Below are 15,272 nucleotides of genomic sequence, written 5' to 3' on the forward strand. Positions count from 1 at the left end.
ACTAAACTAAGCCCAAAACCCCTAATGGCCCAAGGCCCAAAATTGATCCATTGGGCTTCTACTGAGAACGCATGGCGTCCATCATAGAACGCCTGGCGTTCTATGCCAAACAGGGGCGGACGCAGGAATTAGTAGTAGGGGTTGCACAAATTTTTTTTCCGGTCAAACATAATATAAAACATTAAAAATAAAATCCGGTCAAACATAATATAAAACATCTAATACAAAATTTTTTTTCTGGTTAAACATAATATAACAACGATCTATTAGAATTTAAATTTGTCCTCTTCGTGCAGACATCTTTTGAAACCGCTCCATTACTTTTTCATTCTCAACTTTCGCAAGTGCTTCGGTCTCGACATTACAAAGCAATGCGTCGTTCAAAAATTCATCGCCAATTTTGTTACGCAAGTCGGTCTTCAAGAGCTTCATCTTTGAAAAACATCTTTCTACACTTGCGGTTGCTACGGGTAATATCAAAGCCAACTTTAAAAGCTTATAAACCAAAGGATAAGACCGATGCTTCCCCGTACTAACCATCAAACGAGAAAGGTCGGAAATTCCTTTCAAACTAGTGAAGCGCTCATCTTTGATGCAAGAGTGATAAGATATCTCAAGTTGTCCTTCAAGGTCTATCATATCTGAATCATCAAAGTCATACTTGTATAACTTACCCAACTTCAATAACTTTGATTTGTCAAATTGTGCAAATGAATCACAAGGGTTCAAAGCACCCATGTATTCTAGTAATTGGGTGCTTGTTTCACTAAATCGATCCCGATATTCTGTAAGTCGCATATCTACCACCGTGTTGAAGATTTCTACCTCAAAATGAAACCTATTAGTCTTTGTAGTCCTACGTTTTCTCGCACCAATATACAACTCTTCCATATCTAAAGTATCAATTTCGTGTGTTTGACAAAAAGATGATACTTTTGGCAAAATGCTAGCATACCCTATGTTTCTAAAAGATTGCAATGCCTCCATTGTCCCTCTAACCATCGAAGCCGCTTCTAAAATGTCTAGATCTTTTCTTTGAAAGTGCTTTGACAATGTACCCGTGAGGTGTAAAATGTCATACATCATATGTAAGTAAAACACGAACTCATATGATTTAAAATATGCTAAGATTCCAGATGCTTGTTAACGGTTTACCAATGACCCTCCATCCTCTTTCACAAAATCTAAAACTACAAGAACATCCGCAAACAACTTCATCAAACTTGTGAGTGTGTTGAAATGTGAACCCCATCCTGTTTCTCCCTCTCGAACAAGTGTTGTCTCTTGATTTAACCCTCTTTCGGTTTCAAGTTCACCACTACACAAGCCTTTTTGCACCCTTTCTATTGCTTGCTCTCGTAGTAAGTCTTTTCTTTTACACGAGGCACAAACAACATTAACCACCAACGAAATTTGCTCAAAAAAGTCACTAACACCATCATGCTTCTTTGCTACAGCCACAACCACTAATTGAAGTTGGTGTGCAAAGCAATGTACATAAAAAGCTGTGTCATTCTCTTGTAATATCAAAGCTTTCAAACCACTGAATTCCCCCCGCATATTGCTAGCCCCATCGTAACCTTGTCCTCTTATCTATTAAAATTTAAAACAATTAATATATATATATATATATATATATATTAAATTAAATTGAAATAACAAAAAAGTAAAGAATAAATTACCTGACTAAAACTCAACTTATTACTTGTAAGTACTTCATTTATGGCGTTTTGGAGTGTCAAAGAAGATGTATCCTTCACGTGCACTAGTCCTATGAATCTTTCTTTCACAAAGCCAAGACTATCGACATAACGCAAAACAATAGCCATTTGTTCCTTTTTTGAAACATCACTAGATTCATCAACTAGTAAAGCAAAAACATCTTGACCAATCTCTTCACGAATACTCAAAAGTACTTCTTGTGCAAAACATTGCACAAGTTCTTTTTGAATTTTAGGGGAAATAAGTTGATTGTTTTTAGGAGCATTTTCTAAAGTATTGTTGAAAATATCTTCACTAGTCTCTCGAATGGCTTTTAACACTTCAATGTAAAGCCCTCTATTTTCCGAGTTAACCAACTCGTCATGACCACGAAACGGTAAACCGGTTTTCAATAAAAGTCCAACAACAATAATAGAAACACGTAATCGAGCTTTATATTTATGGTCCTCTGCTTCGGTTTGCCTCCTCAATACTACATTAATAGCTTGTTTTTCCCTCATTAAAAACTCACACTTTTCTTTTGCTTTGTTGTGAAAACTATCAACACCACCCACATGAGTCCGAAATGCATCTTTTTTATTCCAAGTATCAAAACCTTGGGAAACAAATGCATCTCTCCCTCCTTTTTGTCCCATGAGGTCCCCACACAAATAACAATATAAACAATATGCACTATTCTTTTTCACACTATATTCCAACCAATCAAAGTCATCAAACCATGAAGGAACGAATCTTCTAAATCTATCACCTATTTTTTAGGAAACTTATGTGCCCTTACTTGACACGGTCCTTGAAGCAAATATGCTCTTCTTACATCATCTCTTATATTTGGTTTGTAACTTGTAATCAATGGCCTATCCGTCGGGTCCTTTGGAAGATCTTTCAAGTCAAGATTATCATTAGGTTGGTTAGAGCATGGTGTTTGTGGAGTTGCATTAGAAACCGAAGGGATTGATTGATTGGTGATTGGTGTTTGTGGAGTTGCATTAGGATTAGAAACGGAAGGGATTGATTGATTTGTGATTGGTATTTGGGAACATTCTTCACCACTTTCATTAGGATTAGGTCTTTGTCTTTTGGTAAAAAAACCACTTAGTTTAACCTATAAAACATAACAATTACACCTAATCAAACAATGAATTCAATAAAAACATAACAATTAGTCAATTACACCTAATCAAACAATGACTTCAATAAAACAAGTTGCTTTCACCTAATCAAACAATAAATTCAATAAAAACATAACAATTACACCTAATCAAACAATGACTTCAATAAAACAAGTTGCTTTCACCTAATTAAACAATAAATTCAATAAAACATATCAATTTCACCTAATCAAATAATCAATTCAATAAAAAACATAGTTATTGCACCTAAGCAAACAATATAACTTCAATAAAACAAATCAATTTCACCCAAGTCAATCAATAATTCTAAAAAACATATCAATTTCAAATATCTTAATGAATTGGTAGTAGAACTTACTTGTTTCATTGTAGTGTAGAAATTGAAAAAAGACAGAAAAGGCCAAAGGGTCGATACTTGCTTCAATGCTTCAAGTCTTCAAGAGAATTGTTGAAATCGATCAAGGAGACAAGGATTGTGATCGATCCAACAATCAAAACGATCAAGTCATGAACGATTGTGAGGTCACGAGTCTGCCAAGGCACGATCGAAGGTCGATTGGTCGAAGGTTTTTTGGACGCAATCACGCAAATCAAGAAGTCGAGTAGTCGAATTTTGGATTCTGTAATCGTGATTTTTTTTTTCTACCGATAATACTCAAGTAAACACTCAATTAATTAGGATTGAGCTATTTTTTTTACAAGCAATTAGCCCAATTGCTAATTTATCCAATTAAGTTTTATTTTGGGCTTTGGGCAATTGGACTATTAGACAATAATTGATTAAAACATTGGGCATTTGGGCTCGTTATTATTTTTTTTCGTTTGGTAATTCCCGATACAGTGACAATATTTTTTTTATGTAGTTGGCTAGTTGCACAAAAAAATTTTAGTAGTTGCATGATTTTTTTTACGTAGTGGCACAATAGGTAAAATTAAAAAAAAAACGAATTTTTTTCTACTACGTGCGCGGAAGCTAGGTGTTGCCGGTGCCACACCGGGCACCTAGCTAGGACCGCCCTTGATGCCAAACGCCATGCGTCCCCATGTAAACGCATGGCGTTTGCTCGCTGATTACCAACTTCCAAACCAATGTCTTAACGGCTTAAGATCTCATGTCCAAACTTCATATCCAATCATAATTGAACGTCTAAAGCCATAAAGCTGTAAAATTTATGGCCATGCATGGATACAATGAGCCCAACACCAAGATCCTATCTCCAAATCAACTATAAGGCTCCAAAACTCTTGCATGGAAGATTATGAAGACCCAAGATTGCATTTTTATGATTCTAGACTCACTATTATGCTTGAAAGCACATTCCAAAACTCTAGATCATTCTAAACTCACAAAGATCAAGTCTTTAGGACCAAAAAGAACATAAACTAGCCTTAAATCAATATATAACAAATGAGACATTAAGATCTAAACTTTATAGCTCAAAATGATGCTCCAATATGTCAAGAGTCTAGATCCACAAGCTAGAGAGTAACCACAATACTCCAAAGATCTTCCTTCTCTTATCAACAACACTAAATGATACCAAAAAAATGAACCAAGGATTCACACTTGCATACACACTTAGGGTTTTCGAAATGAGGATGGATGTTGAAGTGGTGAAGAGTTTTGAGGCTATAATGTTCTTTAAATAGGGTGTAAACCCTAAAATTAGGGTTTGGTCTCTGCGTGTAAACGCATGGCGTCCAACATAGAACGCCTGGCGTTCTATGCCAAACGCCTAGCGTCCGAACGTTAGGCTTCCCCATGCAAAGGCCTGGCGTTTGGACCAAAGACCTCATCATCCTAATGTTACAATTCTCCCCCACTTGACTTAGACTTCATCCTCGAAGTCTGCTGCAACGAATAACTTGGGGTAATGCTCCCTCATTTCAGCATCCAGCTCCCACGTCTACTCAGAGCCTCTCCGATGCTGCCACACAACCTTTACCAAAGGTATCTCCTTGTTACGTAGGACCTTCATTTTTTTTTCCAAAATAGCTACTGGCCTCATGGTATAATTTAAGCACTCATAGACCTGAATATCATCCAAAGGAACCACTGTCTCGCTGTCCAACAAACACTTCCGCAACTGACAGACATGGAAAGTATTGTGGATCTGACTGAGCTCACTCAACAAATCCCGCCGATAGGCCACACCGCTTACTCTGGCGATCACACGGAAAGGTCCAATATACCGGGGACCCAATTTCCACCTCTTCCTGAAGTGTATCACACCTTTCCAAGGTGAGACCTTCAGTAATACCATATCGCCGACCTGAAACTGCAACTCTGATCGGCGCCGGTCTGCATAGCTCTTCTGCCGACTCTGAGCGGTCTGCAGTCCCTGTCTGATCTGCTGAATAAGCTTCGTGGTCTGAAGGAATACTTCGGTCCTTCCTAAGACCCTATCACCAACCAATTAATCATTAAGCCTTAAGATTCCTTTTGATGTACTGCCAACATCGTCCTGCCAACCCCGCACATAGGTGCACCATCGCGACGATAACCAACTGGTCATATACCAAACTAGGCCACGCTCCTATTTGGTTCCGACAACCCTGTGTAACTATCTACTGACTCTACTCAGGTTTAACCTTGATCCACTAACCAACAACGACACTAAGGCCTACCCCCGATCTACTATCCAACAACAACACTCGGGCCTACCCCCGATCCACTAACCAACAACAACACTTGGGCATATAAAATTAACTGATCCTATCGGGTCTTCGAGCCATGAATCAAACCTCTAAGCCCCAATCAGACAAGAACAGGAAAGGAAACTATCATCACACCCCTCAAACTGGGTCCTTAACACCATATATTTTTAACCATAAGCATGTCCTACTTAAGATTCCCCAACTAAAACTAATACGGCTAGGCGAGAAGTCCAACAGCTGGAAATGACTTTAATGTGAAACCGAAGGATCCAACAATTACACTGAAGTCTTGAACCTGATGAATTTCAACTGAAAACCGATCCTTGGCACAATCTTTTCCTACTACGAGGTACCACCCTCCCCCACTTGAGATATACTAAAGTCTAATGACCTTCAAATGCTAAGATGCTCAGACTATCTTGAACCCACTACTTTATTCCAAAAATTGATATCAAATTACACAAGAGAATCTGAATCCACACAACATTCATAAATCCCAATATACACATGCTGACAAGGATAATTAATCCATTCATACAAGAAATTAAATTAAACAATGCCAACTAGGTTACTTCCATTTAATTGATCATCTGAGTTACAACTGAACTTTGAAATTCAACAAAAGATTACAGATAGCCACCACTACTGCCACAATTGCTAACAAGAAAAGTGTCAGCTCAAGTCTCAGTATCTGGGACTTCGGTCATCCCATGACGACTGTCGGCAACTGCCAAGCTAATGGTGTAGGACCCAACGCCTCACCGAAAATGAGAAAAGGACTACGAGCTCTAATGTGGCCTTCCTGGCTGCAATGAAAACAAACTCGAGCACTCCTCCTGTAGTCTCTTCCAAAATGACCCTCCTCGCCACACCTGTGACATACAAAAGATCAATACCTCCCTCCAACTAATCCTGAACACTGACTGGCGGACTTGAACCACTTCGATGCAGGCTGGGACTGATCTGGGGCCTGACGCTACTCCTTTTTCTGGGTCTCTATCTTAATCTCTCGCCTCCTTACGGCATCCTGAAGCTCACTGAGAGAGCCATAGCACTTGATGGAAACGAAATGCCGAATATCCATCTTGAACATGCCTAAATACTGAGTCATCTGAGCTTGCTCAGAAGCATCAAACTCAAGGCAAAGCATAGCTCTCTCTGAAAACATCTTGGTGGTCTCCGTCACTGACTCAATCTCCTGCCTCAGATCCAAATATTTATGGGCCAGTGTCTCCCGCTCCACCAATGGGACATATCTCAAACGGAACATCTCAGAGAATCACTCCCATGATATTGCATCCCACTGCTCTAAGGTGTATGAACTAGTAACCAGCCTCCACCAATCCTTCGCTCAGACCGAAGAAGGTTTAGAGCGTACTTGACCTTCTGGACAGCTGGGCAAGAGCAAGTAAAGAAACATCCCTCAACATCTGACAGCCACCTCATGACGATGATCGGATCCTGAACCCCATCAAACATTGGGGGCTTCGTATTGTCGAAGTCCTGGTACTGGAAAGCTCTCCCAGCGCCAAACCCGGCAGCAGCAATGGTTGCGGTGGCTGCAGCAGTAGCAGTCTCAGAAAGGGCAGCGTATCGCTCATCAAAGTACTCTATCATAGCGGTCTTAATAGACCCAAACATCTCCGCTAACTGCGCCCGGAAGAGGGAAACAACCTCCTTCTGAATGATCTCCATAACCCGGTCCTTAGTCAATGTTGGCCTATCCTGGCCACCCACTCCTGATCCTGATCCGGATCCTGCCTCAAATCGTCTCGTAATCTTCATACTAAAAATAAACTAGGGAGGTATCAGATAACACACATATAACATCATGGGGACCAATTCCCAACAAAACCCTTAGGGTTGTGACTACCCTGCTACGCGTACGGGTCATGTGCTTCCGGTAGTACGGGCCAATACTACCTTCCACACCTACCCGTATTTATCTCATATGATCATCACAACAACTCTCACAATACTCACTAGAATACACATACACTTTATCCTCACTTCCTAGAGGAAGGCTATACATTACGCACTGGCCGACTGACCCCACACAAATCATCCATGAAACTTCCACCAACACTGCAACACTCGTGTATGCTAATCATACCTAACGTTGGACCCTATAGACAGTTGAATACCTGATTCTACCCTAATCCCTTCATCAAACAAGAATTGGAAATCAGGCTAAACCAAACATTCTCAGGCTATTTGATTTGTGATAGGGATTGATTTGCAAATATGTTTGGGGGAAGATACGTCTGTTGGGCTGATTGAGGCTAAACCACTTGATAATGTGTATATGGAAAACGTGGTTGCATTAGTATGTATGGTTGGATATTTTGTTGTGTTTACATGGCATTTTTCGCTAAATAATGTTATAGGATGGGTGATATGACTTTCATGGTTAATCCATTATGCCTAGAAGGTGATTTGGATGTCTTTTGGACGTGTTTGGTTATTTTGTGCTTAAACTACTTATTGTTTCCATAATGACTGATGTTGTTTGTCGAGTCTTTCTTTCTTTCGTAAATGGTTGTTTGTTTGAACCTTGTTCATTGTTCACATTTTTGGGTAAATAGGTATGTTGTGTTGATTGAGATTGCATTATTATTGGTAGATTAATGCTTGGTGATGACGCTACTTATGGGGTGAAAGCGGGGATTAGATTTATTGGAGCTGGATGGTTAATCAGACGAGGGTCGTGAGGTTTATCGATGGTATTGTGTGATTGTTTTAGATGGTGCCAATGATGCTTCGTAGCTTCCTGGATGATCATTGGTGTATTGATGACCTCCCCCAGGAAGGTTGGGGATGGAAGCTATGGTGTAAATGATGTAGACACTAGGTGAGGAAGCACTACCGAGGATGAACCCTAGTATTGCTCTCCAATGCCTAAGCTAGATATAGGATGTAAATGTTGATATATGTATTATATCCCCTTCTTATCGTTATGTATCACAATATTTATACATGGGTGAGGGGCATTGGGCCATGTTATTATCCGAGTGGTAACATTATCCCAAGGTTGTAAGGATAGTAACCTTTAATATAATATGGATGTTTTATCTGTGTTTCCAGGGATGTTGTGTGGGTACTTTCTTGAGTATTTTGTTAATAGATGATGTTTCTCTACTCGGTGCATAGCTGCCCCAAATTATTGGGAATCGGCATGGTTTAATGTTGCCTTACTAGGCCGGTTAAGCTTGTAAGATGTTACCATATAGCTTGTTGTGTATGGGATTATCCCCATACACCATTACCAATCAAGTAGCAAGATCAATAATATATTATGATTTTTAGTTTCTAACATCAACAGTGTTATAGTTTACTTGGTTTGTTACATCTGCTAAATCATTTCCAAGTTTTAAGATTAACAATCCTTCCAAATTCTCCATTTATTCCAATGATGGTTTTTCTTTTAGAAATGACAATCCTACTCACAACTTCAATAGGAAACTATGGAATCACAATGTGTATCATATTTGAATCTCTACTAAGATTTGATAATATAGTTTTGGAATAGTTAACAAGCTACGTAACTATTATATAACCCACTAAAGCATGAGTACAACTCAAGTGTGGGTTTATGGATTCAATTAAGCTAAATCATCCAATGGAATGGAATCAAACATTTCTATGGTGAACTGTTAACCCAAGAATGATTCTCTACAAGTTACCAACAAGAAATCATACACAAATCACCACATAAATGGTTTAAATTTGAAATTCAAGATTTTTCGCCATTATTGGAGCTTCAAGATTCTAAAACTCACCCAAATCCATAATGTCACACCCCCAAACCAGAACGGCGGAAACTTTCGGGGGCGGAGGACGTCATGTACAGTATCATAACAATGCACAATAGTAAAACAAGCAACAACATCATCCATTGCATTAATAATATAGTTTATGCATGTGTGTTCTGTGAATAGTTATAAGACACCAAAAATAATATCAAAATAAAAGACGAGTCTTGAACATGCTCCGTCTTCTCAAAACCTGGTCCAGTGTACCTGTCTACTGGTGACCTGAGAATACAAGTTATTTTGAAAGAGTAGATCAACGTTTAATCTGGTGAGTTCATAAGTATTTTTGTGTCAAATGTTTGCATTAGTTTTATGAAGATGTTTGTATATGTACGTAAAAAGGTTTGTATCTTTCCAGAAAATCCTATATTTTCTACTTAAATGAAAAGTAGTCTTCTACCAAGACTCAACGGTGTTGTATGCTTGTTCTTTTGTAAAATGTATGTTTTTCCAAGTTTATGACTATCTTTACTAGAAAAATAGTTTGTGTTCCTCAATATGAGGATATCATGTATGAATGAATGGAAAATGAAGATGTACAGTAGTGTCGTGTAAAGATACCCTACTGAAGCACTAACTACCTTAAAACCAATTTGTTAATTTAGGTTTAAAATGTGATTAGGTTATAACCATGCTTGATTGACTAGTATAAAACACGACGTTCTAAATACGTCGAAATGGTATGACATTTGTCACCCGTAGATCTGCATGTCCCACTGTAGCTAGCAGCAAGGTGTAGGATGGTCAATCTTGTATAGATCTATACAAAAACCCACTCTCTCCCTCTAGGAGACTCTGGTTACAAAACGTGACACAAAAAGTATATTGCTATGCCAAGAAATAGTATTTCACATTCTAGTTGTTCTGTTCTTGTTATAGTATATATGTTCTTCTCTGTTATTGTTATAGTATGTATGTTTCTTCCTGTTCTAGTTATAGTATGTATGTTCCTTTCTGTTCTAGTTATAGTATGTATTTTCCTTCCTGTTCTAGTTATAGTATGTATGAACTGAATCATGTATGTTTCACTGATCTAGAATTTGTAAGTAGTAATTCTCTAAACTACTAGCATGATTGATTGACTGTTTCTGATTTGTAGAAAAGACTCAATTACTCACCAAAAGCAACTAAGTTAAGTATGATCCTTAAAAATGGGTTTAATATTCATATATGTATTAAATGAGCATAACTATAATTTAGCCGACAATCAGACTAGTGATCCTACCCTAAGCCCACAACCAAATAAGGAACAGGAGTCAAGGTATTTAGCAGTAGTCCTAAGTCCGTTAAAGCATACTTATACGTAAATAAATAGACGAATATGATTTTGATATAAAAGAAGTCTAAAATAGTTTAAAAGAGTTTTAACAAGTTTTTGAGTATAAGAAATCCTATTTTTTACAGTTTTCACACGTAAATGGTTAACACATTAGTATTGTGTTTTACTTGTATTCCCCCCTAAAAGCATTTAAAAGTTTATTTTTAGGGGTATGATGTAACATCCCAATTTTCAAGGCTAAAAATTTCATTTTTTTAATTAAGTAATCATGTGACATCATTTATCAAACATTGCTAATATTATATTAATTCATAAAACCATTACGTCGTGTCTCAAAAACATATCATCGGATAATAGTAATAATCATAGTACAATCCCAGAAAACTCAATGCGGAAATCATGTGTGAGTGTGATGTGCCGCTACCGTGCCGACTCCTTCCCCTTCGCTGAAGAGGTACCTGAAACAAAACTGAAAACTGTAAGCACAAAGCTTAGTGAGTTCCCCCATCATACCACATACCATACAAACATATAACATACATGCTGTCAGGCATATCTGGGTGCCCGACCTACCCCTTCGGTCCTCTCGATTGGTGACCTTGCCTAGCATATCTAGGTGCTGGCCTACCCCTTCGGTCCTCTCGACCAGTGACCTTGCCTAGCATATTTGGGTGTTGGCCTACCGCTTCGGCCCTCTCGATCGATCTATCACATACAGTCACGTAATCATAATCTAACATAGCTGGGTACTAAACTACCCCTTCGGCCCTATCGGCCGGTCACTTGGGGACTATCTCCCCCTACTACTACCATCATCACGTAACATCATATCATTCTAGCACATAAAACATAACAGGTAGTAGCAAACCTAGATGAATATCACAAAGAAAATCATCTAACATACTGTGACAACCCGAAAATTTTTAAAATTTTTGCCTGGTAAAGCTCAGCCAGTCAGCTCAGCTGAGTGTCAAACTCATTTCTGCTATCATTTAGCCTTGTTTAGAGTCTATTTAAAGGTCCAAAGGTTAGTACATTCAAGCATTGAACATAGAAAAGGATCGCGTGCGCTTTTAGCATCAAAACCGGGCCTTACACTCCAACACAAGGAGTGTACGGCCGCACACATGGGTGTGCGGCCACACACCCCTCTCCTGGCAGCACATTCATGTGTATAAGTGTAGAACTCAGCCTCCTTTAATCACTTTTCACCCTCCCAAGCTTAGAACTCGATTTTGCTCTCAACTACCACCCGATTTTTCAGCCTAGATCTTCAAGAAAGTAAGTGTTCTTCCTTTGGTTTGTAGTTAATCTTCATAAACTAGTTACAACCTTTGATTTCATCCATTTGAAATCGTGTTTTGGCTAGATCTTCAAACCTTCATCCATTTCACCAAGAACACCAAGAACAAACACTTGTTCTTGGCGATTTTGGACCTTCTCGAGCTTCTGGATCATAAGTACTTCTTTCCAATGCTTGAATTTTGTTAAGAACACTTGTTTAAGTCCTTAAAAACGCCCAGAACCCGTGATCATATGGTGTGTTCGGCCGCACACACTCATGTGGTCGTACACCCTCCAAACATCCCTCAAAACACCTTCAAAACACCCCTAAAGGCTTGTATACTGTGAATACCCTTCCCCAAGCTTGTTACCCACTAGATAAGAGCCTTAGAAAATGTCCAAAACATGTTCATCAAGGAGTGTGTGGCCGCACACACTCCTTATGGCCGTACACCCCTTTGTTTGGTACCTTAGGGCTTCCAAAGTGCCTTACTAGCTTCGACACTTCATGAGCATCAGTTCTACAAGCCTCCCCACCATTTGGAAAACGTTTTGAGCACACTTTACCATGAGTGTGCGGCCGCACACTGCCCTGGCCGCACACCCATGGCCGCACACTCCCTTAAGTGGCCGCACACTCCCTTAGTTTGAATCACATGTGATTCCAACACTTGGCCAAGGTGTTTCCTAGTCCCGTGAAGCGTTTTCTTGCATTTGGTTGCTTCTAAACACTATATTTATGTCAATATATGCTATTATATATCATTTAGGACTCGTTAAGTCTCGGGACTTCATTTGTGGAACTTCTCATCCGTACACGCATACCCGTTTGAATCACCCACATCAGGTGAGTTCATACCCCGTAATAAATCTTTTAACTGTTTTAACTGTTTTAAGGGGGGGATACAAGTTGAACACAATGATAATTGTGTAAATGTTTGTTATAAACATCTTTCAAAATGTTACTTATGTTATTTATAAGTCGTCAAAACATTTCAAAACTCTTTTAAAGTTATGTTACTTTATAGTTATACAAAACTCTGTTTTTAAAGTGCAACCATAACTTAGTAGATAAACGAGTCTTTTCAGTAACAGTCCAAGTAGAACATTAGTAAACTATAATAGGTATAGTTTAGGAGAATGCTATTCATTACTTCTAGTACAATGAAGCACACAAAGAGTTAGTTCTTACATGAATCAAACAATACCATACGGAACATATAGTGAAGAGAATCAAACAATACCATACAGAGAGAACGTACAAGATACAGTACAAAACAAACAAGTTATGTTGCTATAGCATGAGAACACACATACAGGATCTAATTATACCAATGAATCACTAACTCATTGTTTTAAACAAAAGGTGATAGTTATATTGGGTATACCTGATCATATACTTTAATGTGAATTATATGGCTTGCAAGAATTTGCAGAGGTCGTGTTTAGTTCCCCTAATCTCCTGACAAGGAGAGCGTATAGTAAGGGTTCTAGCCTTCACATTATAACCGTAATAAAACAAATATGTTTTTAGGTTATTAGTACATCCGCATGTTATTATAAACGACAACTGTGTACTTACACTCCCCTTTCTTTCATAAAGTGACGGTACCACTTGAAAGTACAATTCAAACTATTTTCGAGTCAAGATAGTTATAAACTAGGGAAAATATACATTCTTACAAACGACAAACGAAACAGTCGAGTCTAGCACATAACAAAAGATGCCTTGGTAGAAGGATACGATTAAAAGGTAGGACCATAATGCTAGCCTTATGATTCCTTAATGTATACACTACGAGATATATATGTTGGGTTTTGAGCATTCTAACACTCCTATGGTGTACATGCAACCCTATAAACCTTGGATCTATGTTTTCTCTATTATACATGCAAATATTAACTATTCCAAGGTTTCATCCTAACTAGCATATTATGAAGCACCTATACTACAAAGTTCTAGTTAGATGACATACCTTTTGATGTAGCCTGATGTCTTCAAGCTTTAAGAGCTTAGCCCCAATAGTGTGGAAGCCTCAAATGGAATCACAAATCACCAAAACACCTTGGAAGAACTTGAGAGAATATGTATGCACACTAAAATCGGCCCACTCTTATTTTCACACACTTTTTTCAATTTTGTGAGCCAAGGACCCCTTTATATATTATGGAGGATTAGGGTTACATCCATGTAAACCCTAATACCCATGACCTTTCATTTACATAGGATCCATGGGTTAAAAGCTCTATGAACCAATCCAACATGAAATTCATATATCTATTCTTGACTAAAGATGATTAAGGTCTCAATCTAAGCATTTACAACTGAAATGAAGTATATCATCTCCCTTAATTATAGCAAAACAACTTTTTCAATCCCTGCAGCCTCACGACTTGAAACTTTTGTTTTCTATAATTAACATTGCTAACTTGCAACACTAACAATAATTATCATGCTCCCACTAACATGATGATTATTAGCATAACACTTATGCTCCCACTAGCTTTGACATGTACTCAGAAATCAGCTGGACTTCTAGAAATCAATACTTTATTGAATTTCTTACCAAAGTTCAGATTTCTGACACGAAATGCTTTGATAAAACTTTATCAAAATCATACACCTTTCCTTAGATAACATGCATATGTGTCTAAACAATTTCAGAATTATGAAAAAGGATGTCGTAATCATAGTCTCAATTGTTTAGACCTTTTGCCATCTGCTTCAAATCTACTAGGTGGAAGTGTTTCCTCACCATCATTTTCATGAATCGGAGAAAAACCTTATGACCCTTAGATTTTATGGTGTATGTGTTCTTATCCATGTGAATCATCAAAACCATAGTCATAAGACAAGGATAATGACAAATCCAAACTCATATGGACTGAACTTATGCAATCTTAACTTCTTGCCACCTGGCAGTACAGGGCCTGCCATTGCTTCCAAGTTGTTATGCAACCAATTGAGAACTTTCAGAACTCCTATGCAAAGCCAACTTTAACTGGAATGGGCACAGAATATGTCAACACGATAGGTTATAAACCTCAAGTCGTGTGCTAGTGAAGAACCTCAGGTTTTATTCTTGATTAGTTCTTGAAATTCTTTTTAGGATTTTAAGACTCCCACTATCCTCTTGACATATAAGACTATCTTGCCAAATATTCAAGAGATAGTGCAGATTCTTTATCAAGACAAACACTTCACACAATTGGCCTTAGTTGGTCTTTGTTTTATCAAAAACATCACAACTTACCAATTTCAAATGTACAAGAGTAGGACACTTTTACTCTTACATTTGACAAGTGTTTTAAACCTTTCTTTAAGATATGTCACTCAAGTTACAATCTTGGAGTATGACTCTAAGAATTGTTTTGGAACGAAGTATG

General features: G+C 38.1%; 2 protein-coding genes across 2 annotated transcripts in view; both read right to left on the reverse strand.

Annotated features, from left to right (window-relative positions):
- Positions 1-273: 273 nt before the first annotated feature.
- On the reverse strand, positions 274-1,083 carry LOC145113784 (uncharacterized). The gene has a single exon (XM_079049838.1). The coding sequence runs from the start codon at positions 1,081-1,083 to the stop codon at positions 274-276; it is 810 nt and encodes a 269-aa protein (XP_078905964.1).
- Positions 1,084-1,143: 60 nt separating this feature from the next.
- The window catches only part of LOC145113786 (uncharacterized), a 57,892-nt gene continuing 43,763 nt past the window's right edge, over positions 1,144-15,272 (reverse strand). Inside the window, exons 2-5 of the mRNA XM_079049839.1 lie at positions 2,906-2,935; positions 2,508-2,824; positions 1,683-2,409; positions 1,144-1,593 (exon numbers count right to left, since the gene is read on the reverse strand). Coding sequence (XP_078905965.1) covers positions 1,144-1,593; positions 1,683-2,409; positions 2,508-2,824; positions 2,906-2,935 — 1,524 coding nt within the window. The remainder of the gene's footprint in view (positions 1,594-1,682; positions 2,410-2,507; positions 2,825-2,905; positions 2,936-15,272) is intronic.

The sequence above is a fragment of the Lactuca virosa genome, chromosome 5 (genome assembly GCF_052849685.1).
Source record: "Lactuca virosa cultivar CGN04683 chromosome 5, Lactuca_virosa_CGN04683_v6, whole genome shotgun sequence".
Taxonomy (NCBI): Eukaryota; Viridiplantae; Streptophyta; class Magnoliopsida; order Asterales; family Asteraceae; genus Lactuca; species Lactuca virosa.